Consider the following 21,484-nt stretch of genomic DNA (forward strand, 5'->3'; position numbering starts at 1 on the left):
CACCAAGTTTAGCCCTGACCAAAGTCAGATTTACTATTACAAAGTTTGATTACCTTTGTTGTCTTCGTCAGAATGCACTCCCAGGACTGCTACTTCAATAACAAATGTTGGTTTGGTCCAAAATAATCCATCGTTATATCCAAATAGCGGCGTTTTGTTCGTGCGTTCCAGACACTATCCGAAATGGTAAATCAGGGTCACGAGCATGGCGCAATTCGTGACAAAAAATTTCTAAATATTCCATTACCGTACTTCGAAGCATGTCAACCGCTGTTTAAAATCCATTTTTATGCCATTTTTCTCGTAAAAAAGCGATAATATTCCAACCGGGAATCTCCGTTTAGGTAAACAGATGAAAGAAAACAAAGCATTCGGTCGACGCGGGCACGCGCCTGAGTCTCACAGTACTGTAACCAGCCACTACCCAAACGCGCTACTTTGTTTCAACCAGAGCCTGCAAAGCCACGATTCAGCTTTTTGCCGCCTTCTGAGAGCCCATGGCAGCCGTAGGAAGTGTCACGTAACAGCAGAGATCCTCTGTAATGGATAGAGATGGCAAAGAAGGCCAAGAAATGGTCAGACAGGGTACTTCCTGTACAGAATTTTCTCAGGTTTTGACCTGCCATATGAGTTCTGTTATACTCACAGACACCATTCAAACAGTTTTAGAAACTTTGGAGTGTTTTCTATCCAAAGCCAATAATTATATGCATATTCTAGTTACTGGGCAGGAGTCGTAACCAGATTAAATCGGGTACGTTTTTTATCCAGCCGTGTCAATACTGCCCCCTAGCCCTAACAGGTTAATTGCCACAGAAACCTCTGGCACTCTTATCTGTGGAGGAGATTTTAACACGATTTTAAACTCAAAATTGGACCGCACAAATCAAAATAGGAAAATTAGCCGAGTTGCTAAAAAGATCAATAGGATATTGCAGGATTTAGGACTGCTTGATGTATGGTGTGACATCCACATGACAGATACGGAATATTCTTTTTACTCAGCCCACCACACTGAATACTCTAGGTTAGACTACTGTTTCATGTACAACGCAGATACACAGGCTTAAGGATTGTAGGATCGGGCAGAGCGACTTATCAGATCATAATGGAGTTTACCTTACTCTACACTTCGATGGCAAACCAAGAAATACTCTATGGAGGCTTAATACAAGCATGCTGTGAGATCTAGCAATCAATAAAGACAGAATTGAACATCTATCTGGAGAATAATGATAACGGAAGTATCTCCTGCTACATTGTGGGATGCAGCTAAGGCGGTTATTAAAGGACAGATCATAGCCACATCTCTCGAAAAAGATTCAAGCGCAGAAACTGCTGAATTTACAGGTTACATTCAACTTACAACGGCCCCAGTCATTACAAAGACCCTCATAATTGACCAGATTTCTAGTGAAGAAGAGAAAAGCTCAGGTTCCTGCAACAACGATATTATGAATCAGGCTCAAAGGCAACCCAATTACTAGCATGGAGACTCGGGGAAACAAGCACGGAATACTATTTTCAAAATAAGACCCCAAAACAAAGATTACATATAAATTGGATGAAATACAGAATGCATTTGAATCATATTACACATCTGTACAAGCAACCAGAGAACGCAGATGCACAGACAATAGAGCATTTTTTTTTTAACTCTATCTCCCCTCAATTGGGGCAGAGCAAAATGATAGACTTCAGAAATAACTACTGAAGAAATTAATAAAGCAATATCTAAAAGTAAACAAGTCTCCAGGCACTGATGGCTTCCCTTCATAATGGTTCAAAGCTTTCAGAGAACAAGTAACACCTACTTAAGGCCTGTTTTAACTGGACTTTGCATGAGGGGAGGGTCTTTCACCATCTTGGAGAGAGGCCATCATATCTGTAATCCCAAAAGAGGGTAAAGATGAGAAGGAATGCAGTTCTGATAGACCAATTGCAATTCTTAACACGGATTATAAACTATATTCATCAATAATAGCCAAAAGAATGGAAGACACAATCCCAGAACTGATTGCTGGAGATCAAACTGGTTTCATACAAAATAGGCAGACACAGGACAACAACTTTTTGTTTATGGGATACACTCATGGCAGTTCTTGGTCTGTGGCATATCTTGGTTAAACTATCCCCAATTAAATGGAATTGCAACCCTCTGCATGCACAGTGCACTCTTCCATCACATATACAGCTGATTCTCAAGATTTTGCACACAGATGTTATTGCGCCCACACTACTACACTGTCCGTGCCAAGGACTACATGTCTTCTGGTAAGTTTTGATTACAATACTGGGTGGGGCGAATATGACATTTGTTTTAACTATTAAATAGTAGCTTACCGCAAAGTGTTTAAATCATTTCTGCTAGTTGGTTTTTACTACCATGTGGGTTTTAGCTTGCTTGAGCATGCTAACTGAGGAGTGTTAATTCACCTGTTTCCATACATACTTCATTTTAAAACATTTATCTTACAAAGGAGTTTAATCTAACTGCTTAACTATGCATCTCTACATGGAATTGTATTTGGGGGTTTTAACTTTTTTTTTTTTTCTTCATAATCTTTACAGGAAAATGCCACAGGCACTATTTGATGAATGGAGACATTTCACTGCAGCTAATGTAGAAGGAAAAGCTGTGTACATTTGCAAATACTGTGCCAAATCATATGTGAAGAATGCAACAAAGATGCAGAATCATCTGTCCAAGTGCGTTAAGTTACCTCAGCACTCACAACAAGCAACCTCTGACAAAAGACCCCCTACTTCAATTCGAGGTGAAAATGATGAATCAGACACCTTATTGATAGCAACAGCTCATGGTCCTCCTGGAATCAGAAGTTTTGACTCAATGGAGGAACGTAGTCAGAGAAATACTAATGAATGTCTTGCTCAAGCTGTGTATGCAACTAGTTCACCTTTGATGCTCACAGGCGACGTGTATTGGAAGCGATTTCTGAATGTTCTTCGCCCAGCATACATACACCCCTCCAACCAGACATGCTTTATCTACTCATTTGTAATTAACTAAATCTCCAACCCTCAACCAGTATTCTACAAGAGCACAGACATAAGGGACAACAGACACACCGGTTTCTACATTGCAGATGAGTTGAAAGCAGTCATCAATGACCTTGGACCACAGAAGGTATTTGCACTGGTGACAGACAATGCTGCGAACATGAAGGCTGCTTGGTCTAAAGTGGAGGAGCCCTACCGTCAGATCACCCATTGGCTGTGCTGCTCATGCATTGAATCTGCTCCTCAAGGACATCATGGCACTGAAAACAATGGATACACTCTACAAGAGAGCCAAGGAAATGGTTAGGTATGTGAAGGGTCATCAAGTTATAGCAGCAATCTACCTCACCAAGTAATGTAAGAAGTATAAGAGCACCACAATGAAGCTGCCCAGCAACACCCATTAGGGTGGTGTTGTCAATCTCCTGGAGGGGAAGGAGATTGACAACACTGCCCTGCCCACTTCACGGTTGCTCCAAGCAGAGGAAACTGCAGTTCTTAAATGCATCAAAATGCATGAAGACTTCTGCCTGAAGCCCATTCACCCCGCAGTATGCTGGCAAGAGCATCCTGTCTAGTGCAGAGATCAACAAGGCCTATGGTGTCATCACTACCGTGTCTCGCCACCTTGGCCTGGATGAGGGCAAGTTTCTTGGCTGTCTGGCGAAGTACACTCCCAAGCAAGGGCTTTGGGATGGAGATGCAATACAACAGTCGTGCCAGCATATCTCATCAGCCACCTGGTGGAAGTGACTTTGTGATTTGAGGCTCTTTCCCCAGTTGCCTCCATCCTACAAATCCCACCAACATCAGCTGCCTCAGAGCACAACTGGTCCTTGTTTGGGAACACACGCCAAAGCATGCAACAGGCTGACCAATACAAGGGTTGAAAAATTGGTGGCCATCTGGGCAAATTTGTGTTTTTGAGCCTGAAAACGAGCCATCCTCAACAAGGTTGGAAAGTGATAGTGAAGATGAGTCCTCAGTCTGATGTTCAATTGAGGAGGTCTAGGGAGAAGACATGGAAGCCTGAGAGGAAGACAACTAAAGCTTTAGTTTCAAGACTATCATTTTACAGATGTATGTTTAAGATGTTTTTGGGTGATGCGATGGATCATTGGGGATTATTCAATATTCCCTTTTGTTCAGTGAAATCATGTGCAGTCAACTCATTAAATTCAAGTTCAATTTGTAACTAAATTGTTTTATTTCTATTGGAAGGCTTTAATAATTTGCAATTGTCTACTTATGATAAAGGTGAAAGGTTTCTGTCTCCATATGCTATAGTAAATATATCAATGCAAAAAAAACATGTTTAAATTGTATTAGTATTAATTTTCATATTTCTGATAATTCCCACGGAAAGTTTCCACCACTGAATATTACCCAAAATGTGCAACCCTACCTCGAGCACCTCAAAAATTAATCCAAGTATTCACTAACGCATACAACTTGGGGTAACACTTTTTTTTTTAAAATCTTTACTTGGGTATTCAATCCTCATAGAAATATTCTACAAACTATATAAAAAGAAATGGGAGGAGGAACTTGCCATTGAAATAACTGATGAAACATGGTTGAACATATTAGAGACTCAACAAAGCGCCACCAACTCAAGGTCATGGAGAGAATTCTGTTGGAAGAATGTTATGTTTCTTCATAACACCTAAACTGAAATCAAAACAGACTGGCTCCCTACACCCTTGTTGGAGAGAATGCGTGCTATCAAGGGTGGATCACTCATATCTTTTGGTCCTGCTCTGCAATCAAAACTTACTGGGGAGAAATAAGATCGAACATTGGAAAAATGGGATTTGACAGAACAAACATTCATTTCTTTGTACTTGGGTGAAATACCTGAACTTATACACTAGAGAAAAGTACCTGTTGAAGGTCCTACTGGCAGGCAGTAAAAAGGCTATCACTAGGAAATGGCTATAAAAATTGATGTGCGCTGTAACAGCCAGATCCTTTATGTACTTTCTCTGTTCCTCAATAAAAACAAAACAAAAACTTTTGTGTACACACACGCCTCTTCAAATTTGTGGATTTGGCTATTTCAGCCACAGTTTTGGGAAGGCCCTTTACTGTTTCAGCATGACAATGCCCCTGTGCACAAAGCGAGGTCCATACAGGAATGCTTTGTAGAGATCGGTGTGGAAGATCTTGACTGGCCTGCACAGAGCCCGGACCTCAAACCCATCGAACACCTTTGGGATGAATTGGAACGCTGACTGCGAGCCAGGCCTAATCGCCCAACATCCGTGCCCGATCTCACTAATTCTCTTGTGGCTGAATGGAAGCAAGTCCCCACAGCAATGTTCCTACATCTAGTGGAAAGCCTTCACAGTAGAGTGGAGGCTGTTTCAGCAGGAAAGCGGGGACTAACTCCATATTAATGCCCATGACTTTGAAATGAGATGTTCGACGAGCAGGTGTCTACATACTTTTGTTCATGTGGAGTATTTTGCATCCCTCGTTTACTCAATGTTTTTCATTTATTTTGGCAGTTACCAGTATCTGGCAGCTTGTTATTTACTCAAACAAATAATCGGATGGGCTATGGTCGACAAAGGAGCATGCACGTTTAAAAATGTCCGGTCTTTGTTTTGGCCTTCTGAGCAGTTCACTGTTGGAACCTGTTCTTTTTACTCCAGGCGAAATGGTACTTGATAGGTAGATCAAAAAAATTATGGTGCGAAGTAAAGACTGTTAGTAGCTGCTAGATGGAGTGTGCAATGTAGTGCAGTGGGGAGGGAACTTGAAGTCATTGGATGACATCTCTGTCTCAGGAACCACATCAACATGTTATTTGTTATTTGCAAAGACGTGCAGAAAATATACATCTGGAATGTATTAGGGCTGGGAATTGCCAGGGACCTCAAAATATGATATTAACATACTTAGGTGTCAATACGATATGTATTGCATTTGTCATTATATATTGCGGTTTGATGTTCCAAACATATTCCTCACCATGTGTCTGCTGCAGATGGATGAGAGAGCCATGAGAGAATGTTTTTGTTTTGATCAGTCATGGAAATATAAGTGCAGAAAACAAATTGTTTCCCTATTTAAAGATGCACTATGTAGGAATCGCTCCGCCATTTCCTGGTTGCTAAAATTCAACTAGTTTGCCAAATTTCAGTTTGACAGAACAAGCATGTATAGTGTAGAGAATCATCGTACCATCTAAACCACTGTGAAATATGTTTGTATTTTCACTTTGAAGCTGGTGTACAAAACTGAAAGTAAAAGACTTAAGCAAGGGAAACATGGAAATGGCACACACAGAACAGATCTACCTCTTCTTAGACTTGCTTTCAATGATAATGACAGCTCTATAACTCACATTTCATTGTGAATTTGTTTGGGGTCGTCCAAAAAGTTACACTACCGTTCAAAAGTTTGGGGTCACTTTGAAATTTTCCATGAAGACATACATGAAATGAGTTGCAAAATAAATAAAAAATATAGTCAAGACATTGACAAGGTTATAAATAATAATTGTCCTTTAACATTGCTTTCATCAAAGAATCCTCCATCTGCAGCCATTACAGCCTTGCAGACCTTAGGCATTCTAGTTGTCAATTTGTTGAGGTCATCTCAAGAGATTTCACCCCATGCTTCCTGAAGTACCTCCCACAAGTTGGATTGGCTTGAAGAGCACTTCTTACGTACCATACAGTCAAGCTGCTCCCACAACAGCTCAATTGGGTTGAGATCCGGTGACTGTGCTGGCCACTCCATTATAGACAGAATACCAGATGACTACTTCTAACCTAAACAGTTATTGCATAGTTTGGAGCTGTGCTTTGGGTCATTGTCCTGTTGTAGAAGGAAATTGGCTCCTATTAAGCGCTGGGTATGGCGTTGCAAAATGGAGTGATAGCCTTCCTCCGTCAAGATCCCTTTTACCCTGTACAAATCTCCCACTTTACCACCACCAAAGCACCCCCAGACCATCACATTGCCTCCACCATGCTTGACAGATGGTGTCAAGCTCTCCTCCAGCATCATTGAATTTTTTTCAAAAACGAGGAACTGTATGAGTGACCCCAACTTTTGAACGGTAGTGTACATATTGTAGTTTAAAGTGATGGGGAAAACAAGCTATTAATGGAAAATACTGGAGTTTTGTTGCAGTGGTACAGCCTACTAGCTCAAATAATATTCCGATTTTGACAATATAATATCCCGATTTATGTAACTGTATTGATACCCCCCCCATCACTAGAATGCATATGGCTGTGCTAGACAGCACCTGCTGTCTGTTGAAGACAATACAGTATCAGAATGTGAACCAGCATTACCCCCTCTAGAATGCATATCTTCTGTTAGTGCATTCATAAGCTCTTTTCATGCCTTCATTTCATCCTGATAAACAGTTGTGCAATTTTATTTTAATATCATTGGGTTGCAGTCAGGGGCAGGATTTCCAGAAACAAAGGATTAGCACAAATAGAGCCCCACAATGCTTGCTAACTGATTTTTTTTTTTTTAAATGATAACTTTTTTTGCACTAATTATTTAGCACTTTTTTTGCACTAACCTGGGTACCATCTTGATTATAATTCCATTACGTGATACATGTGGAATTGCAAAAAATATATATCCAGGGGATGATAATGAAGCAATATTTCCACTGTTGAGATATATGGAGGGATAAGTGGGGGTAGCCATAACAAAGTAGAATGATTTGACAGCTGCTAAAGGCCTGCATAGTTCTGTGTCCCTGTGCTTTCAGTTACAGTAGGGGTCTTGTACTAACAAATACCAGAGGCTTGTTCAGGAGGATGCTACAAGACGTTCAGACAGAAATAGGAACGTGTAACATTTCATTTGCCGTTTTTCATGTGTAGTAAAACTGTAATTACTCTAACATTGTATTAACATTTTGTTATGGTGATTTTGTAATTGCTTTGTATAGTAACTTGGTGTTTTTGTGGAATAAGCACTGATTGCCATTTTGTTGTAGTTGTTTCTTTCTCTAAATGTTGCTCTCACTCTACCTTGATACATTCTTAAGTGCTGCAAATATTATTTGCTCGATTTGAACTAGGATGCATTTTCTTCCTTGTCTGTTTCTTTTAACCTCCCAATAGTTAAACGGTGCTGGCTGAAACCTTCCCCAGCACTATACTGCTCCTGATTTGAGTGAAGGGCCCAGAGTGACGCCTCCTTCTGTGGGACCACCTCAGCGGACAGAACCCCTCCCCCATTCCTCCACGGGCCACCATGGGTGAAGTAGTCATTGTGAAGGAGGGATGGCTTCACAAACGAGGTAATACCTGTACCCTCAATCTCCACCACCCTCTTACCTAAGGCTTTGGAAATCACACAATCTTCCATTGATGTTGCCTCTGTCCTGCTATGAAATAAGTGTAGATTTTGTAGTTGCTTTTTCTGGTTATGTTTGCATGCTTTTCAATTAGCCAACCTGTTGTCTCTTGAGATAAAAGGGCAGATAGTCGTCCCTGTATCACACGTTTCTGAGATTGCTTCCTGTTTCAGCTCCATTCACCGATAACCAGGTCTACAATGCAAGTGATGCAATGTTTACGGTCTATAAGAATGTGTATGGCCCCTATGAATGTTTATGGTCCATAAAAATATGGTTCCTGACACCTAAGGCCTGTGAATACATCCTCATAACAAACCTGTTAGTGTGCACACTAGTCGAGGTTATATCAGGGCATTTGTAAAAGCTGATGATAAATGTTTTGTCTAGAACATTTGCCAATTTCTGGGGGGGGGAAACGCACATCCATTTAACTTTAAAGCTGTGTTTTTCAACCTTTCTCTTGTTTTGGATTAGTCTGTGTGCAGATTGAACTCTGGGTCTCTGCTGTGACCCAGGCCATTCCATGTGCATATTTTCTGGTCCCGTCTGGAATTGGCGTGTTTTCCACTCACACCTGCTTCACCTTTGACCCTTTCCGTGTTCTATAAACAAAGAAATAGACACCCCCCACTGTATTAACTAACTGTTGCCAGCGTATGCTAGGGCTGGGCGATATGGCCAAAATATTATATCACGGTATTTAAAAGAAATTGGATGGTTGGATGCAATTATATATTTTTTTAATAATAAAAGTTCTACATTTGCTTTATGAGTAGTGAATGATCCGAGTGGCAACACATCCATTCTAAGTGATTTCAATGAGTCTTTCTCCATTTTGATTGATTGTTTTATACTGTTCAATTCAACCAAAACAAATTTCAGCACTTTCATAATTTCTGCATTTCCTGCACTCAATTGCGGTGGTGGAAAAAGTACCCAAATGTCTTGAGTAAAAGTAAAGATACATTAATAGAAAATTACTCAAGTAAAAGTTAGTCACCCAGTAAAATACTACTTGAGTAAAAGTATTTGGTTTTAAATATACTTAAGTATCGAAAGTAAATGTAATTGATAAAATGTAATTAAGTATCAAAGGTAAAAGTGTAAATAATTTCAAATTCCTTAAGCAAACCATTTTTTTTATTTACGGATAGCCAGGGGCACACTCCAACAATTTACAAACAAAGCATTTGTGTTTAGTGAGTCCTCCAGATCAGAGGCAGTAGATGACCAGGGATGTTCTCTTGAAAAGTGCGTGAATTTGATCGTTTTACTGTCCTGCTAAGCATTCAAAATGTAACGAGTACTTTTGGGTGTCAGGGAAAATGCATGGAGTAAAAAGTACAGTATTTTCTTTAGGAATGTAGTGAAGTAAAAGTAGTCAAAAGTAAAGTAGTACCTCAAAGTATTTTTACTTAAGTACTTTACACCACTGCTCAATTGAGAATTTCCATACTGCCATGTAGGGCTGCATGATATGGGCAAATCATCTAGGACTTATTTTTAACCAAATGTTGCAATTGCGATTTGACTTTCTAATTAGAGCAAAACTGTTGTAATCATGGAAATAGAATGACTAGTCTAAGTCTGTAGTTAGAATATAATAGTGGTCACATTGAATACAGTGTTTGAAATGACAACGAATTAAAATGCCAGGGAGGAGTTATTGTGACAGGGTAGGAACTAAAGTGTTTCCTAGGGGACCCTTTAAGCTTTGGCTACATTGCATGTTGTTTTCTCGTAGCTACTTCATGTATCTAACATTCTTGCTTTGCATATTCCTCTTTGATTTAGAAGATGCTGATTTATGTCTACACCATCACTGGTATTATCAGGCTGTATTAGCTAGCTACGTTTGCGCTTACTCAGTACATTTATTAGCTAGCTAGCTATTAGCATTAGCATCTCACAAGATTTAGGTCAACTTGCTAAGAAAAGACATACTAGCTGTTTGCTGATGTAAGAAACACGAACTAATAGTGTCATTATAGAACGCTAGTGGATTTATATTAAGAAGCAAAGTGAAAACGGCATCGTTGTCGTCAACATTGTTGCATGTGCTGCATTAACCATGCAGACAGAACGCAAGTGTCTCGTGGTTGCGGAACATCAAATGCGCTCCTTGAGTGACAGAGGGCGTGGCTAGGTCTGTGTGGAACGTGGCACGGAGAGATGACTCAAGTAGCGACATTTTTTTTTTTTTTACATTACACATGGCGTATCACATTCAACAAACCAAACATTCAAATACCGGTATAGAAGGTAAAGTAAAAACCCAAACCGGTCCCTGCATCAATACCGGTATATCATAAAATACGGTATACCACCCAGCCCTAGCGTACGCCGTTACGCCTCAACACAGCTTTAGCCACGCGGACGACCAGATTGCAAAAATGAAAAACGATGGTTTTCACACATTAAATCTTCTATGATAGCCTATACTGGATATCATATTTTACGGACTCTCCAATATGGTATTTTCTAGCAAATGGTGTTATTGGGTTGTGTACAACACCCAACTCAACCAGAGGCCAACTTTCTAGAAAAGCCAGGAGATGCAATGGAGCAGGGATTAGGGTGTGGCTGAGGATGGCAGCAGCAAGACACCTACTACACAAACTGTAGAAATTGGATGGTCGGAGTTTGCAAGGCCATTGGGTTTTTACTGGAGAGTCCTACCCCCTCCCTCCCTCCAGCCTTGGCCAGTCAGACAGTGTAGCACCGTGGCTAGGAGTTTGGGGGTCATCTCAGTTCAGCTATGCAGACAGACCCCACCCAGAATGGCTCTGGGCCCTGATCAAAAGGAAGGCAGCCAGCGCTGGATTCGCGCCGCTTAATGTGGCGGGGAGCCTGTTTTGTCCACAAGGGATTTGGAGATGTTTTCTCTCTTGACGTGACCATGGTGACATCACACACAGGAAACTATGAAGGCTGCAGAGTGGTTCTGTCGGGCACTTTCTGCTCAGGGTGGATTTTGCCCACCTGTCACTCAAATATCCTATAACAAATTTAGTTTAGCAGCAGTGTTTCCCCTAGGATTTTTTTCAACAGTGGTGGCAAAGGAAGCGTAGGGGGAGTGGTAATGGGTGTGTCCAATAGCACAGCCTCCAACCGAAAGTTTAGTGGCCCCCTTGGCCGCAGAGACTTAATTGCAATTCTACTAAGCCTGACCCATTTTAGTCGACTGGTGGATTGTTTGGTCGATAGGCTGTTGGTCGACCGAGATTTCTTTAGTCGAGCAGTAGCAATAAAAAATAATCATGTTGTACAAGACACCTGTCTGATTCTTGCATGTCTGAGTGGACTGATTCATGGGGATGGCACAGTCCATCAGTCAGACATTTGCTACTGAAATTGTATGTGGTTATATTATGTAAGAACAATGTTGCATCACAAAAAAATATATATTTTACAAATGGGTTTTGTTCCGCGTTGGATAGTGGTTGCTGTCTGCGGTTCTGAAACACATCAGTGCACTGTTGAATTGGTGCCTTTTAAATAGACCATGTTGCCATGTGCATAATAGCGAAGTTAACCAGCATATTGGTGTTGAGAACAATGGGGCGGAGGCAGCAGCAGAGTTAGGAGATGCGAGAACAGCCCTTGCCTTAATTGTTGAGTAAAAGTGAGGAGGGAGAGGGAGAGGAAACCCCAACTTAATTAGGTCTTTAATCAATAGCTTAACTGTTTAAATGTGCTTGGCTTTATAAATCATATCTACAGAAATGACACATCCTGTTGCCTGTTCGAGTGTTTGTTCAACAGCCTACTGATTCCATGAGCATCAGGCCTCCTGTAACCAAAACAAGTACCCAAATTCTGCTGTTTTTAATCTTTGATATGCTGAAATAAAGGCATCACACTTTTTTTTCATTAGACCAGCCTCTGGTATTATGTCTACACTGTTCCAAAGGTTCAAATTATTTATATATATATAATAATAATGCCACTTTTTCCTTGATCTCGTTGTTGTTATTATAATAAGTAATGTCATTAGTAGGCTTAGTATAGCAGCCTTGTATAACCACCATTGAGCTGTATGCTTAACCTCTCTAGGGGAGGTGGGACGAACCACACTATTCAACAGCCAGTGACAAATCAGAGCGCCAAATTTAAAACCACAAAATGTCATAATTCAAAGTTCTCAAACATAGGACTATTTTACACCATTTTATAGTTGCACTACTCCTGAATCGAACCACGTTGTCCGATTTTTCCAAAAGGCTTTACAGCGAAAGCAAAACATTCGATTATGCTAGGAGTACATATACACAAAAAACCACACAGCCATTTCCAAGCAACTAGCATGCATCACAAATACCCAAAACACAGCTAAATGCAGCACTAACCTTTGATCTTCATCAGATGACACTCCTAGGACATTGTTATACAATACATGCATGTTTTGTTCATATTTATATCAAAACCCAGCTTTTTACATTAGCATGTGATGTTCAGAACTAGCATACCCACTGAAAACTTCCGGTGAATTTACTAAATTACTCACGATAAACGTTGACAAAATACATAACAATTATTTTAAGAATTATAGATACAGAACTCCTCTATGCACTCGCTATGTCCGATTTTAAAATAGCTTTTCGGTGAAAGCACATTTTGCAATATTCTCAGTAGATAGCCCAGCATCACAGGGCTAGCTATTTAGACACCCAGCAAGTTTAGCACTCACCAAAGTCAGATTTACTATAAGAAAAATGTTATTACCTTTGCTATTCTTCGTCAGAATGCACTCCCAGGACTTCTACTTCAACAACAAATGTTGGTTTGGTCCCAAATAATCCATAGTTATATCCAAATAGCGGCGTTTTGTTTGTGCGTTCAAGACACTATCCGAATGGTAAAGAAGGGTGACGAGCACGACGCATTTCGTGACAAAACAATTCTAAATATTCCATTACCGTACTTCGAAGCATGTCAACCGCTGTTTAAAATCAATTTTTATGCAATTTTTCTCGTAAAAAAGCGATAATATTCCGACCGGGAGTGGTGGTTTTCCTTCAAAGAGAGGGAAAATAAAAACATCTCGTGCACGAGCACCAGTCTGATGGTCCTCTGACAGGCCACTATCCAAACGCGCTAATGTGTTTCAGCCAGGGGCTGCCTCGATATAATTCAGCTTTTTCCCGGGTTCTGAGAGCCTATGGGAGCCGTAGGAAGTGTCACGTTACAGCAAAGATCCTCAGTCTTCAATAAAAAGAGCCAAGATGAACAAGAACTTGTCAGACAGGCCACTTCCTGTTCAGAATCTTCTCAGGTTTTTGCCTGCCATATGAGTTATGTTATACTCAGACACCATTCAAACAGTTTTAGAAACTTTAGGGTGTTTTCTATCCAAAGCCAATAATTATATGCATATTCTAGTTACTGGGCAGGAGTAGTAACCAGATTAAAATCGGGTACTTTTTTTATCCGGCCGTGTAAATACTGCCCCCTATCCCCAACAGGTTAAGACACTAACAGCTTAGACGGTAGGCAATTAAGGTCACAGTTATGATAACTTAGGACACTAAAGAGGCCTTTCTACTGACTCTGAAAAACGCCAAAAAGATGCCCAGGGTCTCTGCTCATCTGCGAGAACATGCCTTAGGCATGCTGCAAGAAGGCATGACGACTGCAGATGTGGCCAGGGCAATAAGACGGCGCTACAGGGTGACAGGACGGACAGCTGATTGTCCTCGCAGTAGCAGACCACGTGTAACAACACCTGCACAGGATCTGAACATCACACCTGCGGGACAGGTACAGGATGGCAATAACAACTGCACGGGTTACACCAGGAACGCACAATCCCTCCATCAGTGCTCAGACTGTCCACGAGAGGCTGGACTGAGGGCTTGTAGGCCTGTTGTAAGGCAGGTCCTCACCAGACATCACCGGCAACAACATCGCCTCTGGGCACAAACCCACTGTCGCTGGACCAGGCAGGACTGGCAAAAAGTGCTCTTCACTGACTAGTCGCAGTTTTGTCTCACCGGGGGGTGATGTTCTGATTCGTGTTTATCGTCAAAGGAAGGAGCGTTACACCGAGGCCTGTACTCTGGGGCAGGATCGATTTGGAGGTGGAGGGTCCGTCATGGTCTGGGACGGTGTGTCACAGCATCATCGGACTGAGCTTATTGTCATTGCAGGCAATCTCCACGCTGTGCGTTACAGGGAAGACATCCTCTTCCCTCGTCGTACCCTTCCTGCAGGCTCATCCTGACATGACCCTCCAGCATGACAATGCCACCAGCCATACTGCTCGTTCTGTACATGATTTCCTGCAAGACAGGAATGTCAGTGTTCTGCCGTGGCCAGCGAAAAGTCCGGATCTCAATCCCATTGAGCACGTCTGGGACCTATTGGATCGGAGGGTGAGGGCTAGGGCCATTCACCCCCAGAAGTGTCTGGAAACTTGCAGGTGCCTTGGTGGAAGAGTGAGGTAACATCTCACAGCAAGAACTGGCAAATCTGGTGTAGTCCATGAGGAGGAGATGCACTGCAGTACTTAATGCAGCTGGTGGCCACACCAGATACTGACTTTTGATTTTGACCCCCCCCCCCTTTGTTCAGGGACACATTATTCAATTTCTGTCAGTCACATGTCTGTGGAACTTGTTCTATTTGTCTGTTAAATTTTATGTTCATACAAATATTTACATAAATTTTGCTGAAAATAAACGCAGTTGACAGTGAGAGGACGCTTCTTTTTTTTGCTGAGTTTAGTTGATTAAAACACAGGATGTGTCTATATATGGAGAAATGTTAAAACATTTACCAATCGATTGGTCCAAAGAAAAGACTATTCAACCAAGATTATTTTTGTTGTTGCAGGGGACAGCCTTAATTCTACACATTTTGGCATGAGGTGGAGAGGAAGTTGTACAGTTTTAAAGCTTTACTGTACAAAAATAGAAACTCAAGATTTTACTTAGTTACAGTTCATAAGGAAATCAGTCAATTGAAATAAATAAATTGAGACCTAATCTATGGATTTCACATGAATACATATCTGCATATGTTGGTCAGATACTGTAACTTTTTTAAAAGGTAGGGGCATGGATAGGGCTGTTACGGTGACTGTTACTGCTACACTGGCAGTCACGGGTCATGAAGGCAGTCAAATTCCACGTGGCTGTTTTATCACGGTAATTGGGCTTCTCCAAGCTCTGATGCTGCTGATGGTCATTTGTAGCGTAAACGTGCTAACTGCTTGGTATTCAGCGCTTCATTGTTCCTCCTAATCACTGACATCAATGCAAATGTAAATCAAACATTTCATGAGTGCTCATGTTGCGGAACATTTCTATAGGCTATGCAATTGCGTGAGAACATTTGATGGCCATCAGCTTTCTATAGGCTAGGCCTGTTACATTTTATTCATCAACTTTCCTAATATTGTGTCGCTTTAACACAGGAACATAGCCTACCTGGCTGGCGTGGGAAAATTAACCATGGGAAAAAGTGTCCTCCATTTTCCTATTTAAGTGCGTAGTTTACATGCATTTTTTTGCCCCTGTTCTGAGACGGATGCATGATAATGGTCCATTCTAAATCGCAACTAATTTCAAACATTAGTATATGTAAAGACAACATTAAATTAAGAATAGTCTGATGGGTGACAATATTAGCCTATTGCTTGTGAATTGTATTATCAATTAAGGCATGAAACAGAGCATACCTTATTTATTTTGAGACTTTCACATCTATCGCATCCCACAACTGTCCAAGGTGTTTGGATTATTTATTTATTGCACAGAAGGACAAGTTGACCAGTAGAATAGGTCAAATTTTGCACTATGGGGGATAGTAGATTGCCGGTCCCGTGCTTTTGCTGTTCGTTAAGCCCACTCAACTTGTTGGCTGACACAAAGTAGGCTAAATGTGGACAGTTCTAACATCTTTAATATGCGCCTCGGAATTCGATAATGGGGGACGTGCGCAGTTGCATTTGCGACGTGTCGGTCTTTATTCACTTGTAGCCTACTAAAATGACTGTAAAGGACCCGATCACGTAGCGGGCATTGGCCACATGTGAGAGAGCCATGTGAGTGAGAGGTACTTCGGAGCATGGCAGCTGGGAATTATAATTAGCCTATTATATTCCGCTCAAGGACACAACGGCCACTTTGGCCTCAAAAGGCATGGATTTTTGGGAAAGGTGGGGCGCTTCGACAACATCCGGTGAAATTGCAGAGCGCGAAATTCAAAATACAAAAATCGTAATATTAAACATTCATGAAAATATTTAGTGTCATACATCATTTAAAAGCATAACGTCTTGTTAATCCAGCCACTCTGTCAGATTTCAAAAAGGCTTTATGGCGAAAGCATACCATGCGATTTATGAGGACAGCGCCACACATACAAAAGCATTAAACATTTTCCAAACCATCTTTCCAAACAAGTCAGAAATGGCGATAAGTGATTTATTTTAACTTTGAAGATATTCCTCTGTTTTCAATCCCAAGGGTCCCAGCTACATAACAAATGGTTGTTTTGTTCGGTAAAGTCCTTTATATCCCCAAAAAGTATGTTTAGTTGGCGCGTTTGATTCAGTAATCCACCCGTTCCACTAGTTCAACATGTATACAAAGGAATCCCAAAAGTTACCAATAAACTTTGTCCAAACAAGTCAAACAACATTTCTAATCAATCCTCAGGTACCCTAAAATGTAAATAAATGATACAATTTAAGACAATGTAGTATGTTTAATACCGGAGATAAATAACGAGGTGTGTCCTCATCCACGCGTGCCACAAGACTACAGTCAAAATGAGAGCCACAGTGAAAAACTACAACTAGTAATTCATTTTTCAAAAAACAAGCCTGAAACCCTTTCTAAAGACTTGACATCTAGTGGAAGCCATAGGAACTGCAATCTGGGAGGATTTCCTTTGAATTCCCCGTAGACAAGCATTTCAATGGGTGGTGACCTAAAAGAAAAATTCCGGATGGATTCTCCTCGGATTTTCACCTGCCATATCAGTTCTGTTATACTCAGACATTATTTTAACAGTTTTAGAAACTTAAGTGTTTCCTATCCAATACTACCAATTATATGCATATCCTAGCTTCTGGGCCTGAGTAACAGGCAGTTTACTTTGGGCACGTCAGTCATCCGAACTTCCAAATACTGCCCCCTAGCCTTAAGAAGTTTTAAGAGGCATTATGGCCACACGAGGGGGATGCCGCTGGGAAATACGAGGCTTGGCGAGAATATCAAATTGTGAATGAGAGACTGAAGTGTGTGCAGCTTGTGACTTTTTTTCAAATCGTCATTCGAGTCCCATCATGCATGTATAAAAAATCGAAACATTTATAGCCCAACGTTTATCACAACTAAAGTTGCATAAAAAACTGTAAATTAAGTATATAGGACCAGTTTCTTTGTTAACCGCACTTTTTTTCAAAATAATACCATGGAATTCTAAGCAGAACTTGTCTGTTAAAATAAACTAGTGTAGCCCACAGTCATATGGCAAAGCCATATCCGGGCCTAACGTAAGGACCACTCAGAGTATGCTATTCTGTTCTTCTGAAATAGACTACATTTTCTTCATATCATGTTTGTTTAGACCTGTCTAAATTAAATAATGGATTTGTGATGTTGTAGGCTATATTACATATATTTATTGCTTTTTAAAATGTAGATATTCCAATGGTCTGCATCATTGGCTTGTAGGCTATGCGTGGAAGCCAGGGGATGCTAAACATGTTTTATGCTAATTAACGGTCAATTACCGTGAGACCAGCAGTTATTTACTTGACAATCACCGGCTGACAATTTCATGACCGCCCTAGGCGTGGATCAGAAAACCAGTCAGTATCTGCTGTGGCCACCATTTGCCCCATGCAGCATGACACCTCCATTGCATAGAGCTAATCAGGCTGTTGATTGTGGAATGTTGTCCCACTCCTCTTCAGTGGCTGTGCGAAGTTGCTAGATATTAACGGGAACTGGAACATGCTGTCGTACGTGCCGGTCCCGAGCATCCCAAACATGCTCAATGGGTGACATGTCTGAGTATGCAGGCCATGGAAGAACTGGTACATTTTCATCTTCCAAGAATTGTGTACAGATCCTTGCGACATGGGGCTATGCATTATCATGCTGAAACATGAAGGGATGGCGGTGGATGAATGGCACGACAATGAGCCTCAGGAACTTGTCAATGTATATGTCTGCATTCAAATTGCCATTGATAAAATGCAGTTGTGTTTGTTGTCTGTAGCTTATGCCTGCCCATACCATAACCCCACCGCCACCATGGGCACTCTGTTCACAACGTTGACATCAGCAAACCCGCTCGCCCACACGGTGCCATACACGTTTTCAGCAGGTGCGAGGCCGGTTAGACGTACTGCCGAATTCTCTAAAACGGCGGCTTATGGTAGATAAATTAACATTCAATTCTCTGGCAACAGATCTGGTGGACATTCCTGCAGTCAGCATGCCAATTGCACTCTCCCTGAACTTGAGGCATCTGTGGCATTGTTGTGACAAAACGGCACATTTTATAGTGCTCTTTTATTGTCAGCACAAGGTGCACCTGTGTAATGATCATGTTTAATCAGCTTTTTGATATGCCACACCTGTAAGGTGGCTGGATTATCCTGGAAAAGTAGAAATGCTCAACGGGGATGTAAAAAATAATAATTGTGCACCAAATTTGCGAGACATTAGCTTTATGTGCATATTGGCAAATTTATGGGATATTTTATTTCATCTCCTGAAACATGGGACTAACACCTTTATATTTTTGATAAGTGTAGTTTCCTGCAATTCTACGTATTTTGCCATGGCTTGTGCAGTGTTCTTATGATATCTGAGTGACTCAAATATTATGGCAAAATCAATGGGGGGCCCATGAAATTGGGAATTTTATTCTCCTTGACTGGCTACTTTTTTTATTTTGGTTGTTAGTTCTCAAAGATCTTATAATTTGATAGCTACATTATCTTTTCTATATACTTTATATCTGGTTTTAGTAGTTTTAAGTTGACACTGAAAACCTTTTCCCATCTCTTGAATATCATTTTCTAAAAATGATACAGTATCAGTCAAACGTTTGGACACCTACTCATTCCAGGGTTTTTCTTTATTTGTACTATTTTCTACATTGTACAATAGTGAAGACATCACAATGATGAAATAACACATGGAATTATGTAGTAACACTTGGCATTCTCTCAACCAGCTTCATGAGGTAGTCACCTGGAATGCATTTCAATTAACAGGTGTGCCTTAAGTGAATTTGTGGAATTTCTTTCTTTCTTGTATTTGAACCAATCAGTTGTGTTGTGACAAGGTAGGGTTGGAATACAGAAGATATCACTATTTGGTAAAAGACCAAGTCCATATTATTGCAAGAACAGCTCAAATAAGCAAAGCGAAACTTTACTTTAAGACATGAAGGTCGGTAAATCCGGAATATTTCAACAACTTTAAAACTTTCTTCAAGTGCAGTTGCAAAAACCATAAAGCGCTATGATGTAACAGGCTCTCATGAAGACCACAACAGGAAAGGAAGACCCAGAGGTACCTCTAATGAACTTATACTCTGCAGTAGAGTTAACTGCACCTCAAATTGCAGCCCAAATAAATACTTCCGAGTTCAAGTTAGACACCTCAACATCAACTGTTTAGAGGAGACTGCGTGAATCAGGCTTCCATGATAGAATTGCTGCAAAGAAACCACTACTAAAGGACACCAATAAGAAAGACCTGTTTGGGCCAAGAAACACAAGCAATGGACACTAGACCGGTGGAAATCTGTCCTTTTGGTTCAACCGCTGTGTCAACCGCTGTGTCTTTGTGTCTTGCTTCCATTAAATAGGGCTGTTAGCGTGAGGCGAGTTAAGTACACAAGATTTACTGGATGGTATTCAAAGGTGTTCTCTCATGGGATTGGTTCCATCACTGCAGACAGAGCGTGGACTTTCCCACTATTCCAGGGATAATCAAAGCCACGGATGGCTGCTTGGATGACCTCCCTGTGATTCTTTTCACGTTGAAACACGGCAGGGGCCTGAGCCAAGGAGTTAGTCACCCACTGGAAAAGCCTGCTCTGAGGGAAAAACATCTGGATTCCCTGGAACGCATCCACCTTTCCCTTTAGCCAATCTCTCAACATGGCTAGGAGTCCTCCGATTCCAATCAAATGAGTCATACAAGATGAAGGAGGAACAAGATGGTTTGGATGTGACTCAAATCACCACTGGAAAGACGTATTCTTAAATCCCACCTTCAACCTAAAGTCTGTTTTAGTATCCTGGCAGCTGGTTTGTCCCTGACATGGGACTAGCCTCGTGGTTAGTCGAAGTAGCCACACCCATGTTGTAGGCAGCAGACCACACCGTTTAGCCTGCAGCTGTGTGGCTTGCGATGGTGTGCCACTCTTGCCTGATCAAAGCATTCCATTTGTGAATGTTGCAGAGATGGATACACCAGGATCTGTCTGTAGAGATTGGCAGTTAGTTGGGGGAGGGTGGCCATGGTTGTCAGCCAGGCCATCCAGTACCTTCCTTACCAAAAACCTCAGACCCAGTGTGGTTGAACACTGGAGTGAGTTGAGGAATCTTGGAGTGGTTGTAAGGCTAAGACGTGCTTGTGGTGTTGGCTCCTCTCAACACTTACATGTGGATGAGAAATGTTTGAGTTATCAAATGTACACGTACAGAACTTACTGTACCACCTTGTGTTAACAAGACCTAGCATAAGGCTCATAGATGCTTGCAAATGGGACCACTGACCAGAAGACTACTGGACCACTGTTGCCTGTGCTTGTGTTTGAATGGAAAAGGCCAGAGACAGCTGACATCTGACTGCCGTTTTGACCCACTTGTCTTAGTCTAGACAGGAAGTGTGCGGGTCTGCCCTCATTCATTCTGCTCACAAGCAATTTTCATGCAATACATTTTTCAGAGTTATATTAACAAAGTGTAAGCACACTATGCATATATAGATGATTGATTGTTTTGCCAATAAAGGTACTTGTTTAAGTTGCTTCTTTTGTAGCTATCTACATGCATACACCGCAATAGTTTACATGTGTTCGACTCCTCTTTTAGAAGAGACTACCTAAGACAACCAAACGGGCGGGAGGAGGAAGTGG

The 21,484-nt window shown here is 41.2% G+C and overlaps 1 protein-coding gene across 2 annotated transcripts in view; it reads left to right on the forward strand.

The window, feature by feature from the left end:
• The window catches only part of LOC106607890 (RAC-alpha serine/threonine-protein kinase), a 58,589-nt gene that overhangs the window by 21,461 nt on the left and 15,644 nt on the right, over positions 1-21,484 (forward strand). For both annotated transcript variants that reach the window (XM_014205362.3, XM_014205363.3), the window contains exon 2: positions 8,127-8,305. In XM_014205362.3, coding sequence (XP_014060837.1) covers positions 8,260-8,305 — 46 coding nt within the window. In that variant the 5' untranslated portion in view covers positions 8,127-8,259. The remainder of the gene's footprint in view (positions 1-8,126; positions 8,306-21,484) is intronic.

Source organism: Salmo salar, chromosome 06, assembly GCF_965601325.2.
Source record: "Salmo salar chromosome 06, fSalSal1, whole genome shotgun sequence".
NCBI classification, from domain to species: domain Eukaryota; kingdom Metazoa; phylum Chordata; class Actinopteri; order Salmoniformes; family Salmonidae; genus Salmo; species Salmo salar.